The following is a 21,488-nucleotide window of genomic DNA, read 5'->3' on the forward strand; positions in this document are numbered from 1 at the left end:
ATGGAAAGTAAAATAGAAAAAAAAACAAGAAGGTTATTAACTTTAGTGTATGTTTTATTCTATTCTTTCTTTCCTCTTTCTTTTCTGTAGGTTGAGAGGCATTGGATTTTTTTTGGTATCAATGCTATGAATGTGGCATCCATCCCAAGATTAATCCAATTTTATGATAAAACTCCTCAAAAAACTTCCATTAGCACTTCCTTTATTATCTCTCAGGATCCTTAGATCAATAAAATTTGTGAAAACCAAGAAAGCAGGTATATGGATGGAACTTCTTTTCCGTGAAATTTCTGTACAGGCTTAGAATATTGATATGTAGAGGGCAGATTAATATAAAGATGTTTTGGTAGGGATCTGAAGTGATCTTGTACAAAATAATGAAAATCTTCCATGGTGTATAGGATAGAGAAAAGATAAAACTATGGAAATTGAAAAATACAAGGGGTGATTTGAAGCCTTGTTCAGTGCTATAAGAGATGCTAACCAAAACACCCCTAAAACAGAAAATTACTAAAAGAAATCTAGAATACTTATAAATTGGTTTAGGACTATCTTGATGCTCACATTACCCAGTTTAGGTTATCCAATACATCTAATATTTGTGGATCATGGGGAATATGTTCAAGGAGATTTGATGTTTGCCATATTGCCAGCCCAATTTTCTGTTCTAGTTGCTATACTGCTGCAATGTTTCAGAAGAAATACAATCCAACAATATCTTGATTGTAAAATAGAAAATAAAGGAAGAAAGAAGGAAGAAGAAGCTGTGCAGGAGAAAGAAGAAGAAAGAGGAAGAAAAGGGAGGAGAAGAGAGCTGAAACGAACCTCTCTCTCTCTCTATCTTAATCACTTATGTATTCTGAAATAAAAAGACAAGAAAATTACATGGGTGCCCCTAGTTAGGTGGCTGATCCAAGTCACATAAAAAATTAAAAAAGTATTAAGGCCCAAAAAGGCAGCCCACTACTGCAGAAATAAAGAGAGTAAATAAATAAACAAAACTAAGGCCCGCTCGGCCCAATCTCTCTACAGTTTCTGTTCATATGAGAAAACCATTTCCTGCTTGATGGAGTAAGAAGGATGTTAGTGTTTTTTTAATCATCACTAGAATAGTTTTCTAAAGTTGGTAAAATGATATATATTTCAACAAGTGGGTGAGCGTAATTTGTTAGTTCTTCTCATCTTTTGCTGGTATATATATTAACTTCATATTCATTTCAGCAGGTATCTTATCTTTTCCAGAAGACCAGTTTGAAAAGGCTTCATATTCATTTCCTTAAATCTTAGCCCTGTGAATGAAGTTATGAACTGAAGATACGAGTTTGTTTCTATTAATTTTTCTGCAGATATACTTCAGTTGATTCACCCTTGATAAGGGCTTATGGGTTCATAGGTATCAATTATGATGCTGAATCATATTCTTTGAAGCATGAGTCTGATTCATTCTACATTTTTATCCCTGAGGTGATTTGTGATTCCCAGTTTGGTTATACTTGTAAAGAATTAAAATAATCCAAATATTGTTTAGTTTGTAGTTGTGCTTCATTCCATGGTTGCAGTAAGTAAATAGATGCTTTATATTGAGAGTATTAATTCAACAGATTGAGCTGAGCGAGTTTGCAAGTTTTTCTATCTTAGCAATAACATTGGCCTGGAATGGACTTCTTTCCTTTCCATTCGAGAAAGCAGTTCAGTCTGTTGAGTTTTCTATCGACCAGGTAAAGCACCTTCTTTCATCATGTGACTTGCATTCTTTTGGTTTGGTAGATATATTCTTCTGCATTGAACAAGCACTACATATATGCTGAATGTGCTGAACTGAATATACTGCTAGTTGTTACACAACTTGGTTGCATCTAAAAGTCAACATTTATTTATAAAAATAGAACAACTATTACATACATGAAATAGGTAAGAGAGTACACAAAGACAAAGGTCATAGTGAAGGAAGGGGCATGCCTTTTCAGATGGTTTTGGCTGTCTAGTGAATTTTCCTAATCAATCCAATTCACAAATCTTTTTCCTATATATATTTATGCTGTATTACACTTCTACGACTTATTGACTGCGTATATGATACTTGGCCTAACCTGCACAAGTGCATTGATGTGCATGCATGTATACCATTTAGATTATATACACATATTGTAAGCAATAATACTTATATGGGAAGACTAAGGCATCTACACGATGGATTCCACTGCCTGAAGGTCAATGAAACTGAATTTTGATGGGAGTAGCCAGGGCAATCCAGGGCGCTCTGGAATGGGAGGGGTCTTGAGAAATGAGGCTGGAGATATTATACTGCTTTATTCAGGTTCTTTGGGATTTGGGGATTCAGTCAGAGCAGAACTATTAGCAGCCATACAAGGAGTGCAATTCACAAATCAGTTAGGAGTAGGACAACTTGTTATAGAAGGGGACTCCAAGGTGGTGGTGGGGTGGTTGCAGAATCCTGAGGAAACTATATGGTGCTATAGAAATGAAGTCAAAAAATTTAAGTAGCTGACAAGGAATATATCTGTTAGTATACAATAGGTGGGGAGATCAACAAATGCTTTGGCTGATGGCTTAGCTAAGCAAGGGACAAATAGGGAAGTTTTGTTTTGGGCTCAGCTGTAATGTTCATCTTTTCCTTTTCCTTTTCCTTTTAAGTTTCTTTGTAATCAGTTGAGAGAGGCTGCAGCTTGCGCCTCTCCACGGGCTGCTGTATGAGATCTTTTTCTTTTGAAGTAATAAAGCTATCCTTATTCATCAAAAAAATAATACTTCTTTTTGGTGGGAGGCAGCACATTAGATAAAGCAGGGCCTTGGTCACTTAGATTTCTAGTCAGAGAAGCTAGACTTTTGGTTGCAAACCTGAATGCTCATTCAGGTGGACATCCAGATCAGTTACCATCTAAGCTGATTTCCTAAATAAAGCAGGATTCACAAGGAACAATCTTGTAAATTTCGATTTTAGTAACTTGACAGAGTGACCTGCCTTATTGCTGTTTCTTTTGTATTTGACTATCCAAAACTCTGCATAGGATGTAATTTTTCTTTTTGCAGAAATGAATCATCTTTTACTGTTGCTCATAAAAGGAAAACATTAACAAGAAAATCCTCAAATCTGACCTACTTGCCCAGTCTTGAGTTGTGTCTGTGTTTAGTTTTGCTCACCAGCATTTTACCTTCAGTTGGGTTGGGCCTAAGGCTGGGGTGCCAAATCTTAGGGTTGGGCTCAGGTTGGCTCTAACCTTGCCAGACCTGCCCAATTTGAACTCTTACTGCTACCATTCATGCCTTTTCAGTTGATTTTTTTTTGTTTATAGGTCACTATGCGTGTTTTTATTATGTTTTTGTAGTTCTTTTGCAGATCATTCATCATGCTCGACCATCCTTGGACTCCTACAACAAATGGATAAGCCTTATTTGTGGAAAGTCTAGTTTTGTGGACTCGAGGAATTCTCAAATGGTATGTATTTTTATCACCTTGCTTAACTTTGTGCTGTGCTGAATACATTTGCTTGAGGATAAAATGGTGAAAATAATAAAAGCAATGGGTGTCAGGATCTTTTTGGCATTTTATTATTAGAGGGCAGCTCCTTGGCACCTACAGTGAAGATGTTGGCCAGATGGATCCAAGGTTGGCCAACTATGTGGCAGATGACCTAGCCAGAGAAGGGGTTGGGAGGAAAGAGCTATATTGGGAGGCTCATCTTCCTGGTATATTTGAGAATTATTGTACTTCTGGGATGGATGTTTTAGGACCATGGATCTTATTCATTTGGAGCCATAGCCTTTGACATACAAAATATATCTCAATAAAATCATAACAGTCAATTACTTGATTTCTAGGAAGTGATTTCTATGCTACATCTAGTTAAAGGCAGAGTGTGGTGAGCCTATAAATAATATATATTTTATCCAGGGGGACATTTATGGGCTAGAAAGAAAGCCCATGGCCTAAACCCAATCCTAGATCCATTTCAGATGCAACCCTGTGGTCAGGTCCATATAAAAAAATATACCATGTCCTATATCCATACCCAGGTCCATAATCCATTTGACAATCCACAAATCTTTGGAGCTGGAAATCTTTTACTGAAAATTGGGAGATTTCTAGTGGCAAGAAAAAGGAAGCCCAAAAAATGGGAGACTATATGCGAACCCTTGAATGTTACTGGTTATTAAAATCAGTATGATATGATAACATTGGATGTACTTCCCCTATTCCCATCAACAAGAAACATGGGAAATTGTGTTCAATATCATGAATATGTGGATTAGATTTCCCAGAATCTAGAAACACGGGATAAATGGTCCTCTAGGGAACTGAAAAGAGTGCATGACAAATGTAAGTAATTGCCCCCTTGCATTGAGCAACATATCTATTTTCTTTTTTGATAAATGTATTCTAGGATAGCTATGAAGAGCTTGTTTTTCTTTTTTTTTTTTTTTTCACTAGCAGGTCTTGCTACATATTTGTATGTGTTTATTTGTTTTGAATAGAATAGTGAAAATTATATCTGAATTTTTCAACACTTTGTGTCTTCTTGGTGGTGTGACCATTATATTCTTTTTATTGTTGTATTAGCTTTCTTCAATTATTGCAACTCCGGTTTTAGCCTTACACTCAATCACCTATTTTTCTTTTAGAAAATTGCAAGTTCCATTGTCTATATTTTGTTCTCTAGGACCAGCATTTTCTGTACTCATTTCCAAGTTCCATCCTTTCCATCAATAATCATCATATAAGCCTTGTTCTGACTATGTGGAATTGGCTACATAAATTCTGTTTTGCCATTTTGTTCTTTTCAATGCCATATCCTAAGTTGAATTATGATCCCTTAAATCATTTCTTACTACCTCAACCCATGTCCTTTTTGGTCTACCTCTTTGCTCTTCTAGCCCCGTCAACTTGCAACACTTTACTTCTTCTTATAAGTGCTTTAGATGGCCTTCTAAAACACCCTCTAAGTCTATTTTCCCTCATTTTATCATCTATTGGAGCTACTCTTAGGTTCCTCCGAATGAGTTCATTCTTGATCTTTTTCTTTTATAGTTTTTTTCCACTCACCCATCTCAACATTCATATTTCTACCACTCTTTTTTTGGTGGAAATGTTGTTTCTTGCCCAACACCTTCCTCCATATACAACCGGTTTGTAAAGTTTTCCTTCTAGTGTAAGTGGTATTTGCCTATCACACAAGACTCCAGATGTACACCTCCATTTTTCCCATCCTGCTTTAATTCAATTGGGTGACATACTCCTGAATCTCTCCCTTGTTTTGAATTATTGAACCAAGGCAATGGACTAGGTCATATTGGATTATCTCTTGGTCTCCAATCCTAGGTGGGCCCTGATTTGCACTCTTATTATTAAATTTACATTACATATAGTTGAAAAACAGCCCACTTGGTGTATGGAACTGTTTGAGATTAGATGCAAACCAGAAAATGAACAAACAAGAGAAGAAAAGAAGAGAGAGCTAGCGGCAATGAGCGTTAGAGAGTAAGTAAAGAGTCTGTAGGCTTCAAATTGGTATTTAACTTAGGTACATGAAGAGTGGAAGATAAAAGTAAAGAGTCTGTAGGCTTGACAGTTCCCTTGCCAGAAATGGGGGCAAGAGAACCATCAGCTAAGGTGATTTTGTCACGACCAGGAAGCAAATCATATGACACAAACAAAGTGGAAAGGTTGGTCATGTGATCAGAAGCACCTGAGTCAATGATCCAAGGGGTCTTGGGATTACCTGAGGTAGATGCATGGTTAGCAGAAGCCCTTATACCTGAGTGAGCAAATGCAGTGGTGGCTGGACTTCCAGAAGGGTTGGATGATGAAGTTACACCTTCAAGCTGGCTGATCATCCTTCCAAACTTCTCATATTCAGCTTTCATGGCTGCCAATTGTGCACTTGCAGACTCAAACTCTGTATATGTACTTGTGGCAGTATGTGCACTTCCTGTGTTTCTACTGTCATTCTTCTTCTGGAATCGGATAGGAACAAGACTGGGATGCAATTTCCAGCACTTGTCCTTAGTGTGTTTCGGCTTCTTGCAATATTCACACACCACCTCCTTCTTTCCTGTGTCACTGGGAGCTCCTGTAACCCCTTTGGGTTTGATTCTCATATTTGCAAAATGATCATTGATACTGACCCCTTGAACCTGCACTTTCCTCCTACTTTCTTCACTGCTGACCAAAGCATATGCTTGAGACAATGAAACATCTTCCTTGGACAAGATGTTTTGTTTTGTAATGTCATATTCAGAATTGAGTCCTGTCAAGAACTCAAAGACCCTATTCCTTTCAACCAATTTCCTATATGTTTCAGCATCCTTAGAGGTATCCCATGTCACGGCCTCTATCAAATCAATCTCTTGCCATATAGATTTTAGGGCTGAGAAGTATGCTGCAAGTGACTTCTCCCCCTGTCTTAGAATCTTCACATCACTTCTCAGTTTGTAAGCTCTGGCAACATTCAACTTCTGGGAGTAAGTTTCTGCAACACTATCCCAGATTTCTTTAGCCGAGTTCATCCACAAGTAATGTTGGCTAATCTGTGGCTGCATTGAGTTCACAAGCCACCCAATCACTGTGTAATTCTCCTGCACCCATTTCTCATAAGAGGGATCCTCCTCTGGGGGAGCTTTCTTGCTCCCAGAGATAAACCCCCACTTTCCTCTACTGCAAATATGAATTTTTACGGATTGTGACCAGGCCAAATAATTGGTTCCATCCAATTTAACTGTAGTTACAGCCAACAAGGAATCAGTTGTAGTTCCCAAATTATGTCCATATTCAGCAGTGCTCTTGTTCTCAATTTCTGAAAAGTCCATTATGTAACAGCTTCAATTAGGGTTTCGGCAGGCCTTTAAAAGTGATCTGATTTCAAAGAACTCAGATTGAGTTGAAACAGTAGCAAACACAACAACTTACAAACTCAGTTCAGAACTGACGGCCGTGAGAACCAAGTTCGTTGGCAGCACTTTCAAAGAGGAGAAACCCTGATTCAGCCTTCAAGGAACAATCAGTAGGCCTCTAAACAATATGTATTCTTGGTTCCCAACAATAATTTCCCAAGGAGAACAAAGAAAACAGTCCACAGTACCTAAGAGGACTTTTTACAAACACTATGTATGCAACAGTCAACACTTCACTGTTAACAAGCAGAAATCACTTCAAGAACACTTTGTCTAAGTCCAAGAAGCAGCTGAACTAAGTAGAGGCTTGTACCACTTAATTTAGATCAGTTTTTTAGCAGTTTGAAAGCCCAATAACAGCCGAACCACACTTCCAGAATAACCCAGAAATCAGTCCAGCAACAGTGGGCCGAATGGAGGTGTTTTGAATGCTTTAACAGTCCTCCCAGATAACAAAAGAATAACTCAGCAAAGAACTGAGAAAAGACTTACAGCAAGAGAGTCTCTGGTTTCAACTATAAACCAGGCCGAACACTTGTCCTCTGAGATAATTTCGAAAGTCCTTTTCTCTGATTTCAAATCAGGCCAAACAACTTGCTCTCTGATTCTTCCTGGTCACCGAACCCTTCTCCAAGTGTATAGAAACTTGGGCACCCTCCAATGACCTCCAAGAACCAGGCGGATGACTGTAAACTTTCAGCCCTAGAACCTCCTCATGTAGTTGGCTGAACTAGAACCACATGAGGGACACGCCAAGCAATGACCCGCTCTGATACCAAGTTGAAAAACAGCCCACTTGGTGTATGGAACTGTTTGAGATTAGATGCAAACCAGAAAATGAACAAACAAGAGAAGAAAAGAAGAGAGAGCTAGCGGCAATGAGCGTTAGAGAGTAAGAGGTTCGAACTTAACCTCTCTCTAACACTCTAAACATCTTATTAATAAGTTAATCTTTGACAAATTACAGAGAGGCCCTTGAGTGAGCAGGAAAATACAAAAAACAGACTATTACAGAGTATGGGCCCAGAATAAGGCCCACAACAGAGAGAAACATAACATAACATAAAATGACAATCTATGGGCCATTTGGCCCATCTTCTCTACACATATGTTGTGTTTTAGTCCTACTTATTATAAAACCTCTTGTTTCTAAGGGATTTGCCATAAACCTAATTTTGCATTTAATCCTTTGTTAGCTTCATTAGTTTTTACTACGTAATTAGCAAACAACAAGCACCATGGGACGTCCTTCTGAATATCTTTAGTCCATTCATCCATGACTAATGCAAATAAATAAGGACCAAGTGCTGAGCCTTGTGGAGATCCATTGTAACTGTAAAAATCTAATGTTTGTATCCATAGGTCTTCTTGATAGTGAGCATTGCCCGAGCAGTACAAGACAAGAGATTTAGGGTTGAAAGAGGTGTGTCTAAGTAATGACCATACCCAAACATAAACCCTATATATTAATTAAGAAGTAAAAGGACAAAGCTATCCTTACTATTAGGATTTGGCCTGCCCTTGAATCCTGTTAGGTTGATAACAGTCAAGAAGAAGGAAGAGAAAGAGAGGGAGAGAAAGGAGAAGAAGAGAGGAGAAGAAAGGGAGAGAAAGGTCTAGTTTGAATGAGAGAAAAATCACCTCTCCCATTCAACCAGATTTGATTTATATTACTTATATTGTGGAAAAGACACATGTGCCCCTACTTAAGTGAGGGACACTAGATCTAACATAATCTTACACATCAACAACATAAACATAAGCATAAAGACATAAATACCCCTACATACTCGACATTAACACTCCCCCTCAAGTTGGAGAGTATATATCATATAATCCTAGCTTGTTACATATGTAGTCCACTCTTCCCCGACTTAACCCTTTAGTAACCAAGTTTGCCCACTGGTTTCCTGTGTTAACATATGTAGTATCTATCACTCCACTCAGCACCTTCTCTCTTACAAAGTGACAGTCAACCTCTATGTGCTTGGTGTAGAAGTTCAAGACTGCTATCAGCCTTGAACCCTAATAGATTTCAGGTTCGAAAATAGAAGGAAAATGTAGAGAAGAGAAGAGGAAGATAAGAGAGAACTGTAGAACACAAAGGGTTGAAAGGAGGGACAAAATCTGAATGTTCTACCGCCGCCACTTCTATTTAGTATTTATAGGTTATGCTCATTACATGGAAAGGACAGATCTGCCTTTAGTATTTACATAACAAATAGAACAAAAATAAAACTGAAATATTGACTGACCACCAACTAACCCTAGGATGACTAGAACACATTCTACCCTACGAACACAGTGGGACCATAGCTGTGGGGCCCACATCAGTGTTCTCTACACTCCCCCTCAAGTTGGGAATAAATGTTTATCATTCCCAACTTGGATAGATCCGCCTCTAGCTTCTTCCTTGGTACAGCTTTGGTGAGGATATCTGCTAGCTGCATGTTGGATGTGATGTACGGGAGACACACTTCTTGTGATGAGACCCTCTCTCGTACAAAATGTCGATCAACTTCAATATGTTTAGTTCTTTCATGCTGCCCCGGATTGTGCGCTATATTAATAGCCACTTGATTATCACAATACAGCATCAGGGGCTTTTCATACTCAATACCCAACTCCTCAAGTAGTGATCTCAGCCATAGAATTTCAGCCACTCCGTTAGCCATTGACCTGTATTCAACTTCAGCACTAGATCGGGAGACAACACTTTGTTTTTTACTCCTCCAAGAGACAAGGTTACCTCCCACAAGGGCACAATATCCAGAGGTACCTTCTGTCATCAACACCCCCAGCCCAATCGGGATCCGTATAGACCTCCATCTTCATGTGGTCATTGTTCTTGAACAATATACCTCTACCCGGGCATCTCTTCAAGTATGCTAATATTCTTTCTGCTACAAGATGCATGGTTCTAGGAGAATGCATGTATTGGCTGACAACACTAACTGCATAACTGATATTTGGCCGAGTGAGGCAGAGATATAGGAGCTTTCCCACTAATCGCTGGAACATAACTTTGTCTTCAAGAGGCTCTCCACTCTCTGCACTAATCCTGTGGTTCTGTTCAAAGGGTGTATCCGCAGGCTTGACACCTAACTTTCCAGTTTCCACCAACAGATCTAGAACATATTTCCTCTGAGAGACAAAGATCCCCTGTTTAGATCTAGCAACCTCAATACCCAAAAAATACCATAGTGCACCAAGATCTTTCACCTCAAACTCTTGATGAAGGAGCTGTTTGAGGGACTCAATCTCATGGCTATCATTTCCTGTCACCACAATATCATCAACATATACTGCAAGTAGTGTCAGAGAGGACTCCACCCTCTTGATGAACAATGTATGATCTGACTGGGCCTGCACATAACCGAACTTCCCAAGGGCTAGTCTGAATCTATCAAACCAAGCTCTAGGTGACTGCTTCAAACCATACAACCGCATGTAAACCTCTTCCTGCAGGTCTTCATTCAGAAAAGCATTTTTAACGTCCATTTGATACAAAGGCCAAGTGTGGTTTGCTGCAAGAGATAATAGAACTCAAATGGTGGTCATCTTGGCTACCGGGGCAAAGGTCTCCAAGTAATCTATACCACAAGTCTGGGTGAACCCTTTTGCAACTAGTCGAGCTTTGTACCTCTCAATGGAGCCATCCGCATTGTGCTTCACAGTAAATACCCACCTGCATCCAACTGGTTTCTTTCCTTTGGGCAGATCAACTAGCTCCCAGGTATTATTTTTCAACTGGGCATCCATTTCAACTTGCATTGCATCTTTCCACTCCGGGACTGATAGGGCTTCTTGCACTGTTCTTGGAATAGGGACATTGGCAACGAAAGTAAGATAGGATCTGTAGGAGGGAGATAGGCGATCATAGGATAAAAACTGGGAAATGCAGTGGGTTGTAGATGTGGTATAATGCCGTTTCCCTTTACGGACGACAATGGGAAGGTCAAGGTCGTATGCAGGAGGTGAAGTGGCAACAGTGGAAGGAGTCTCTGTGGGCCCTGGGACTGTAATACCTAGACTTGGAGCCGCAGAAGAGGTTGGAACTGGCCTGGACTGTTGATGACCGGGATCAACTTGCCTGCATCGTCTGTGATAGACTCTCAACTCCTGATCCCTCTGACCACCCTCACTATTGCAGCCCTCATCACCCAATGGAATAGGTAAGGGAACAACCCCAAAAGTATTAACCCTACCCTCACTGCGCTCCCCCTGAAGAAAAGGACCCAAATCCCCATTCTCACTGCTCTCCCTCTGAGGAGAAACCCGAGAATAATAGGGTGTCTCCTCAAAGAAAGTGACATCCATGGAGACAAACTTCTTCCCTGAGACAGGATCATAGCAGCAATGACCCTTTTGAGTTTTTGCATAACCAAGAAAGATGCATTTGGAGGCCTTTGGGTTGAATTTGGAGTGATGGGGTCTGAGAAGCTGAACAAAACAGGTACAACCAAATGTTTTAAGGGGAATAGTAAACAACTCCTCATTTGGGTATAGAAGGGAAAAAGGAGATTTCATATCAAGAACCCGGGAAGGAACCCGATTAATAAGATATACCGCCGTGAGGATAGCATCACCCCAGAAGCGAATAGGGACATTAGAGGTAAACATAATACTTCTAGCCACCTCCAAGATGTGCCTATTCTTCCTTTCTGCAACCCCATTCTACTGAGGTGTATGAGGGCAAGTGCTCTGGTGGATAACCCCATGATTAAGAAGGTAAGATGCCAATGGCTTAGTAAAGTATTCCTTTGCATTATCAGATCTAAGAACTTTGATCTTGGCATCAAACTGGGTTAAGATCATTTGGTGGAAGTTTTGGGTCAGGGCGGGAACCTCATCTCGTGAATGCATAAGATAAACCCAAGAAAACTGAGTATGGTCATCAACAAATAACAAAAAATATCTGTACCCACCCATAGAAGGGATGTGATATGGCCCCCAAACATCAGTATGCACAATATCAAAAGAACTATTACTCCTTTTACTACTCAATGAATAAGATTTTCTACAATGTTTAGCAAACTCACAACTTTCACATTTTAACCGGGACAACTCAACAGACTTAAACAAAGTAGGAAACAGACTCATTAAGGATCGAAAAGACAAATGACCCAATTGGTTATGCCAAAGAATAACCAGACTCACAATCTGAGAAACAAGTGACTTCTTATCCACTGACTCTTCCCAACGAGAATTCTCCCCGAGCAGATAGATCCCATTCGTCTCACGGCCAGTCCCAATCACCTTCTTCGTCTCCAAGTCCTGAAAAACACATCGGTCAGGGAAGAAAGTTACTGAGCAGTTCATATGTTTGGTAATACTACTAACTGAAAGAAGGTTAGTATCAAGCTTAAGAACATGCAAGATAGAAGATAAGGAGATAATATTCGATAGCTTGATGTCACCCTTGCCAGAAATGGGGACAAGAGAACCATCAACAATAGATACTTTATCCCTACCAAAAGACAAATGATAAGTGGTAAACAATGAAGGCAAGCTAGTCATATGGTCGGATGCACCTAAATCTATTACCCAACAGGGTTCAGTAGTACCTGGAGCTGAGGCATGGTAGGCTGAGGCTCGAGTACCTGAATATGCGAAAGCAGATGTGGCAGGGGCTGATGGTGACTGCGGTGGCTGAGCTGAGTTCCCAACTTCCTTTTCCAACTGTATTAAAGCAGCCCGAACTGCAGCTAAGGTCTCTAAAGGTGTGCCTCTTGTGCTAGACGAGGATGCTGAATCAGTGTTCACGGCCACATGAGCATTATCCTTCTTGCTTCTCAACTTTGTCGGGACCAAATGAGGATGCAGTTTCCAACATGTTTCTTTTGTGTGTTTGGGTTTCTTACAATGCTCACATACCACATCTCTTTTATCTTCCTTCTTCCTGTCCCTTTCTGAATCACCTCCTGATTTGGGTTTAACAACTACAAGGGCTGGTGTAAGAGGCTGAGGTTGCATCATGACTTTCCTCCTGGTCTCTTCACTATGCACTAAGGAGTATGCCTGGGAGAGAGTCACACTATCTCTGGTCAATATCTTTTGCTGCACAATATCATACTCTGAATTCAGACCTGCTAGAAACTCAAACACCCTGTTTGTCTCGACTTGCTTTCTATGGGTCTATGCATCTTTGGGACTCTCCCACTCAAGAGTCTCTAAGTGATCAATCTCATGCCACATGAACTTCAAGGTAGAGAAGTAGACCGAAACCGGTTTCTCTCCTTGTTTGTGAGTGTTCACTTCACATTTCAATTCATAAGCTCTGGCAACATTAAGAGGTTGGGAATAAGTTTCTTTCATAACATCCCATATCTCTTTGGCTGTCTTTGCCCACAAGTAATTTTGGCTGATATGAGGCTGCATAGAATTACACAACCATGTCATAACCAAGTAGTTTTCTTGGACCCACTTGGTATACATGGGGTCTCCCTTGGAAGGTTCTTTCACATCTCCCAAGAGATACCCTAATTTACCCCTTCCCCCAATAGCCATCATGGCTGATTGGGCCCATTCCAAATAGTTTGATCCATCAAATCTTACGGTTGTAATCTGAAAACCTGTCTCAGAAACACTTCCATAACTGTTGTTCTCAGAACTGCCTTCTACCTGATTTTTAAACTCCATTTTGTTCAAGAACCAGTAGTCTCAAAAATTAGGGTTACTACAGTCGAAGAACAACACTTGGACTATCAATCACAATAAAAAATCAGTATAGAACTAATCTGTATTCACGGTATATGTGCATGAAACCAGTATAAGTCTGATCTGAAACCAGTTAGCAAACACAACAGCAACAGTCCGTACAGTTTTCACTCCTTAAAAGAGTTCGAAACCCCAAAAAAGATCTGAATACAGTTTGGAGAATGATCTGATATGCTGAAGCAGAATTAGGGTTTTAATCAGTCCTTAAAAAAAATTCTCAGCCGCACATTCCAAGCAGTACCATACAGATAAGACTTGTAGTAGGGTTAATATGAAACCCTAAAATTGATCAATGCTGAAAAAAACTTAAGAAGAGCTTCATAGGTAGATCACAAGGCTCAGCCCAGCAGCAGGGTTTGCAGCAAGATTAGTAGGGTTTGCCGCAGGGTTAAGACCAAACCCTAGAGAATAGAAAGAAGAAAACCCTAGAATGGTTCGACTGCCCTTTCTAGATAGGTCCAACCTATCTTCTCTGATAGTACTTCTCTTAGAAAATAAAATAACTTACAAGAGAATGCTGTTCGCCGCCTTCCAAGGTTACCCGGACCCTAGTCTTCTCTGATTCTTCCTGATCACCAACACTTTGCAACCGTGGCAAGTCTTCAACAGCTGCTAAACTCTCTGGCGATCTCCAAGAATCAGTCAACGAACTCCACTTTCTCAGCTTCCACCCCTAGATGGTTCTCATGTGGTCGGTTGAACTAGACTCACATGAGAAACCCTAACCTTGCTTTGATACCATGTAGAAGTTCAAGACTGCTATCAGCCTTGAACCTTAATAGATTTCAGGTTCGAAAATAGAAGGAAAATGTAGAGAAGAGAAGAGGAAGAGAAGAGAGAACTGTAGAACACAAAGGGTTGAAAGGAGGGACAGAATCTGAACGTTCTACTGCCGCCACTTCTATTTAGTATTTATAGGTTATGCTCATTACATGGAAAGGACAGATCTGCCCTTAGTATTTACATAACAAATAGAACAAAAATAAAACTAAAATAAATAACAACTGAAATAACGACTGACCACCAGCTAACCCTAGGATGACTAGAACACATTCTACCCTACGAACACAGTGGGACCATACCTGTGGGGCCCACATCAGTGTTCTCTACACTTGGTTCCCTCATGAAACACCGGATTAGAAGAAATATGAATTGCAGCTTGATGATCACAATAGAGCTTCATTGGAGTGTCAACAATGTATCCCATCTCCTATAGAAGGTTCCTCAGCCACACTAATTCACAAGTAGTATGTGCCATAGCTCTATATTCTGCCTCTACACTGCTTCTTGCCACAACTGTTTGATTCTTACTTTTCCATGTCACAAGATTATTCCCAAGAAAAGTGCAATAGCCTGTGGTAGATCTTTTATCAGACATAGAACCGGCCTAATCAACATCAGTATATCCTTCTATTTCAAGTTTTCCACCACTTCTGTATATCAAACCACAACCAGGAGCCCTCTTTAAATACCTCACAATCCTTAGAACAGCATCCCAATGTGGAACCAGAGGTTTCTGCATGAACTGATTTACCACACTAACCGCAAATGAAATGTATGGCCGAGTAATGGTTGGTAGTTTAGTTTACCTACAATTCGTCGGTATCTGCTAGGGTCTTCAAACACTTCACCCATATCACTGCTCAATTTCGTGTTTGTTTCCATAGGTGTTTCAGCTGGTTTAACACCTAACAAACCTATTTCTTCCAGCAAATCAAAGACATATTTCCTTTGACACAAGTTAATACCATGCTTAGGCCTTGCTACTTCTATCCCCAAGAAATATTTCAATTTACCAAGGTCCTTTGTCTGAAAATGTTCCCGCAGAAAAGTCTTCAACCTAGCAATGCCCATTTTATCATTTCCGGTAATAACAATATCATCTACATACATCACCAATAGGATCTTTCCTGCCTGAGAGTCATAACTGAAGATTGAATAGTCAACTTGGCACTGTTTCATGCCAAACTTCTTTACCACCTCACTGAACCTACCAAACCATGCTGGAGGAGATTGTTGAAGCCCATAAATGGCCTTCTTTAGTCTGCACACCTTACCGTCCTCCCCTTGAGCAACAAACCTCGGTGGTTGCTCCATATAGACCTCGAGCAGATCACCATGCAAGAAAGCATTCTTGATATCAAACTGATAGAGGGGCCAATCATACATAGCAGCAAGAGAGATCACAACACGAACTGAACCAATCTTATCAACCGAGGAGAAGGTTTCTGTGTAGTCAATACCATAGGTTTGGGAGTACCCTTTGGCAACCAGTCTAGCTTTCAGCCGCTCTACACTACCATTAGTAAGTACTTAACAGTATAAACCCACTTACAACCGACAACCTGCTTACCAGGAGGAAGAGTGGTGAGGTTCCATGTATGATTATGAGTTAGAGCTGAGAGTTCTTCCATTGCGTGGCGCCATCCTAGAGAGGCAAGGGCTTCTTGGACATCCTTAGGGACAACAACAGAGGACAACAAGGAGATAAACTGGCGATGAGAAGCAGAAAGGTGAGTGAGAGAAACATAATTAGAAATAGGATGAAGGGTACAACTGCGTTTACCTTTTCGTAAAGCAATGGGAAGATCAAGGTCAGATACTAGGGGTGGGGCTGGTGTGGGGAGAACTACCGGATCTTTCGACGATGATGGAGCTGGAGGAGGAGCCGGTACATGTGGGCGATGTGTATACACTTGACGGATAGGTGGCCATTCAATAGGTGGTGGCACCGGAGGCAAGGACTTGGTCACAGTTGGAACAAGAGGAACAAAATCTGCAACAGGAAGAGGAAGGGAAGGAGGTGATGAGGAGGAAGAAACATCACCGGACCCTAAGAAAAATGGAGTAGATTCAAAGAAGGTAACATCAACACACACAAAGGAACGTCAAGAGTTAGGATGATAACACTTATACCCTATCTGAGTTCGAGAATAGCCAAGGAAGATGCACTTAATGGATCGTGCATCTAACTTGTCCCTTCTTGGCCCCAGATTGTGGACGAAGCAGACACACCCAAAAACTCGAAGAGAAAGAGGAAACGAAGGCAAGGTAGGAAACAAAGTGATGAATGGAGAATGACCATCAAGAATAGACGTGGGCATCCGGTTAATCAAGAAGCAAGAAGTAAGCACCGCATCACTCCAAAAGGGTTTGAGGACATTCATGTGATGCATGAGAGATCGAGTTGTTTCCAAAAGATGATGATTCTTTCTCTCAGCTACCCCATTTTGTTGTGGGGTGTAGGTACATGAAGTCTGATGGATAATGCCATGTTGGTCCAAGTATTCTTGAAATGATGAAGAGAAATATTCACGACCATTATTGGAACGAAAAATTTTAATGTGAACACCAAATTGGTTGCGAATCTTAGCATAAAATTTTTGGAAAATGGTAAACAATTCACTCCTTTCTTTTATTAAATAGAGCCATGCCATCCTTGAATAATCATCAACAAAAATGACAAAATATTTATATCCATTGTATGACATTACTTTATAAGGACCCCAAACATCTAAATGAACCAGAGAAAAAGGACTCGACATACGGTTATCAACCCTAGGACTAAAGGGAACACGATGATGTTTCCCCAACTGGCACGACTCACAATCCAAAACAGAAAGATGACTCAACGAAGGAACCAAAGACTTCAAAACTTTCAGCGAAGGATGACCTTAATCGACAGTGCCACTGGAGAGGAGAGAGAGATGACTGGAGAGCTGTTGACGTTCTTCCACCACCATCAAGATAATACAATCCACCATCTTCATGCCCTCCACCAATCTTCATCCCCGTCTTGAGATCTTGAAAAACACATGAAGAAGGGTAAAAAGTAATAGAGCAATTAAGAGACTTGGTCAACTTACTAACTGACATAAGGTTAAACAGAAATTTAGGGACATACAAAACTGAGGATAAAGGTAAGGGGGTCATGTTAACATTGCCAACACCACAAAAGGAGGATGGCGAAGAAACCAAGAGAAAACCCTAGACTGGGTGCACAAAGAACAAAATTCTGGGCAGGTCTGATTTGCTCAGTTCAGCTCTGATACCATATTAGGATTCGGTCTGCCCTTGAATCCTGTTAGGCTGATAACAACCAAGAAGAAGGAAGAGAAAGAGAGGGAGAGAAAGGAGAAGAAGAGAGGAGAAGAAAGGGAGAGAAAGGTCTAGTTCGAATGAGAGAAAAATACCTCTTCCATTCGGCCAGATTTGATTTATATTACTTATACTGTGGAAAAGACACATGTGCCCCTACTTAAGTGAGGGACACTAGATCTAACATAATCTTACACATCAGCAACATAAACATAAGATAAAGACAGAAATACCCCTACATACTCGACACTAACACTTACAAATAAAAGAAACAAGAATATGTATAGAGCTGATCTAGTACAGCATATATATATTACAAGAATACTCCCAATGGTAATAAAAGGACAAAATTATCCCTTAGCTCCTCTACAGTTTTAACATTGGTTGTTGTGCCCTCATACATATGGTGAAAGGTGCTGAAATAAAGATCTGTGAAAGAATGGAATATTTCTTGAAGAAGAAGAGAAGAAAGGAGAAAAGGAAGAGAAGAAATTTGAGAGAGAAAAGAGAGCAATAATGCTGGCCGCCCTCTTCATTATTATTTATAGTCTAAACTAATAAAGAGTGCAAAGACCAATATGCCCTTATAGGGCGGCTAACACATAAAACAACATGGAGGAACAATGCTATAGGGCACTGGAGGAACAAATAATACATGGATTTCTCAGCTTCTATATACACACACACACAAAACAAAACTATTATGGATAGGAATGCCTGTTACTTAGGTGGTTGGTGGCTAGAATTTTATCCTGAAATAGTAGCCACAGGAGAGTTTCAACTGTGGAAGGAATTGATTACAAAGTTCAATGCAGGTATACATTGGTGCACATTCACTTGCTGGTACAATTTCCGGATCTAATCACTTGCAATTGGTACTCTCTCTATCCTGGTACTTTTTTTGCCATTTGGATCTCCTTCCATGTATATTCTTTGGGTGGTCATGTGCTTCTTATTGTTGTCAAAATATTTTTTTGGGTATAAAATGACAGGGTTTACAACTAACATTGTTTATGGAGCATGTTGGTCTTTGGACTATTACAGTGGAAATCATTCGTTGGATGAATGAAGTTTTTTTTTTTTTTTTTTTGCAGGAAGATTGTCTAGCTTCTTCTCAGTTCTATTTCAGGTTATCGGCAACCATTGCATTTACGAATTACATGGTACCTTGACTGCTATAGCCTGAAACTGTTTCAGGAATTGCTTTAAGTATTGCTCTGTATCATACATGTTATATAAGTATATTGTGGTATGAAATGACATAAATGGCATAATGCTAGGATTTTGTTAATTTATATTGAGATGTAACAGATTTGATCTACAGTCCATTGAGATGTTATGTCAGATTTCAAGCCTAAGCCTTGTTTCACACTTTTCTCTTTTTCCCTCACCTAGATTCTATACCATTAATTCTAAACCTGATGATCAGCATATGGAATCAGCTACATGAGTCCTGTTTAGTGCCATATCCATTTTCCATCTTAGTTTTTCCTTTCCATTTCCAAACATAATTAGGTCAAAATCCTCATTTTTTTTTTTGCAATTTCCTAACATGTCACATAACACCTGTTGAGACATTGAAGATTGTGACCCTTTGACTGGATTATTTGACTACACTAATTAAACTTTAGTCTTTGAATTCCTAGTGACTTACATAATATCACCCATATAACCATAAATAAATCTTTTGTTACATAATTTAAGTATGTTAATCTAAACTCAGCTGCAGAAAATTATGGTGCACCAGTCTTCCTTAATTGGAAGGAACTATGCACTTGTCACAAGCACTATATTCTTGCCATGGGATACTTGTATATGAGCAACTGTAGAAGGTGTTTGAACTGATCATATTGTCTGGTATTGCAAAAGCAGACCTATCAGACACAGTAGGATGCTTTGGAGGACCAACAGAAATCCTCCGGAGATGAGCAAACACTTCCTCTAGAGAGGGAAGGGTAGATACACCTAGTATCTGTGCTCTCACCGGTTCATATTCAGCCTTCAACCTTACTAGAAATCTAGTTTACATCAAGTTGTTCTGTCTGTTGTTGCTGAATTTTGACATCAGATGTAAGGGGATGAGAAACATTTAATTCATTCCGAAGATTCCTCATTCTAGCAGCTAGCATAATACTCCTCAAGACTTTGATTACCTTGTAAGGGGGAATATAATGCTAGATTTATGTTCACTGCTGTCTCCCATTGCTGCCATAAAAAACTCCACTCACTAGTACTTCACCACCTCACTTGCTAGCCACCACACTGCACATATGTTTTCAGCCCTAACTGTCACTGCAGTTCTGCTCTTTCAGCACCATAAAAGACACCCAAATGCACACATACCACTAGGTCTGCAACTGATCACTACTTATTTCACACTGTATCACCCATATAACCTATTTATTTAAACTTCACAAATCAGTCCTGCACTAATCTGTTCACCACACCACCTGAAACAGTCCTCTTTGATCCATTGATTAGAGTGTTTCTACAGACCACATGAAATAAACACTACACAACCAACTGGAGGCATGAAAACATCCAAAAAGGAAAAACAACAACTCCTTTTCAGCCTTTCTGTGAAACTCCAAGGGATTGATGAGATCTCTGCAGAGATTTAGGGCAAAGGGTGAACCAAAAAATTCTGGGTTGACCTGAACTGTATATAGTGGCTCTGATACCATGTTACAGAACTGATCTGTACTGGTTTCAGCCCTAGATTAGCAGAGAATAATAGCGGAAGAGAGAGAGAGAGAAGGGAGAGGGAAGAGAGAAAGAAGAGAAGGAGAGAAAAAGTGGTTTGAACTAGAGAAGATGTCTTTCTCTAGTCGGCCAGATATTATTTATATATTTCTGATTAAAGACGCAAAGACACTTTTGCCCCTAATTAAGTATGGGACATAGTACTTAAACCAAAACATAAAAGACATTACACCACACTATTAATATAAACTGAAATGACCAAAAATGTTTTAAAATGCAGAGGCGTGATGCGAGGCGTTCCACTACTTAGAGGCGTGAGGCGTAAGCCTCCTTAAGAGGAGGGGGGTTAGGAGGAGGAAGGGGGGATCTCATTTTTTCTTTATTTTTAATAAAAATCTTTTATATTAAGAAGAATAAAGATGCATAACATTAGTTGAAAGGGGGGGGGGGCGGGGGTTTGGGGGGCGAAGCCCCCCAGCCGAAGGGGCAGGGGGTAAACCACTTTCTTTCCTCTTATCTTTTCTTCTCTTCCCTTTCCTTTTCTTTCCTTTTCTCTTTTTTTCTTCTCTTTCTTTTTCTTTCCCTTCCCTTTCTTTTCTTTTCCTTTCCTTTCCTTTCCTTTTTTTTTTTTCCTTTTTTTTGTCTTTTTATATAAGATGTGCATGAGGCGCACGCCTCTAGCACGTCTCATGAAAAAAACGCATGAGGCGTACGCCTCAGAGGTGTCAGCGCTTCTGGCATACACCTCAGGGCGTTTTGGTAGCACCTCGCCTGGAGGCTGCCTCCAGGCGTACGCCTCCCACGCCTTTTAAAACACTACAGGCAAACTACCCCTGTATAGCCGACTCTAACAACTCTATCTGGTTGTGCATGAATTTTGCTGTTACCAAATGATGTTTGCTATGGTATTTATGTCAAGAACCCAATATGATGTTTAGGCACATGCCTGTTACGATAAGTGGTGCATAAGGTACTCTGACATTTTGAGTCTTATGTTGCCCTGTCTTCTCCTATCATGTCTTCGCTCCCTTCTTGCCCATGCTTATGTAAGGAAGAGA

The 21,488-nt window shown here is 40.1% G+C and overlaps 1 protein-coding gene across 2 annotated transcripts in view; it reads left to right on the forward strand.

Moving 5' to 3' along the window:
* PHYLLO (2-oxoglutarate decarboxylase/hydro-lyase/magnesium ion-binding protein) overlaps positions 1 to 21,488 on the forward strand; it is a 111,769-nt gene that overhangs the window by 4,530 nt on the left and 85,751 nt on the right. For both annotated transcript variants that reach the window (XR_016085854.1, XM_010259565.2), the window contains exons 4-8: positions 1,347 to 1,464; positions 1,602 to 1,718; positions 3,359 to 3,457; positions 18,543 to 18,602; positions 18,822 to 18,890. Coding sequence is in view for 1 of the 2 variants with exons in the window: in XM_010259565.2 (XP_010257867.1) it covers positions 1,347 to 1,464; positions 1,602 to 1,718; positions 3,359 to 3,457; positions 18,543 to 18,602; positions 18,822 to 18,890 (463 nt within the window). In the remaining variant the exon portion in view is untranslated. The remainder of the gene's footprint in view (positions 1 to 1,346; positions 1,465 to 1,601; positions 1,719 to 3,358; positions 3,458 to 18,542; positions 18,603 to 18,821; positions 18,891 to 21,488) is intronic.

This window comes from Nelumbo nucifera, chromosome 4, assembly GCF_055504915.1.
Source record: "Nelumbo nucifera cultivar China Antique chromosome 4, China Antique-T2T, whole genome shotgun sequence".
Classification (NCBI taxonomy): Eukaryota; Viridiplantae; Streptophyta; class Magnoliopsida; order Proteales; family Nelumbonaceae; genus Nelumbo; species Nelumbo nucifera.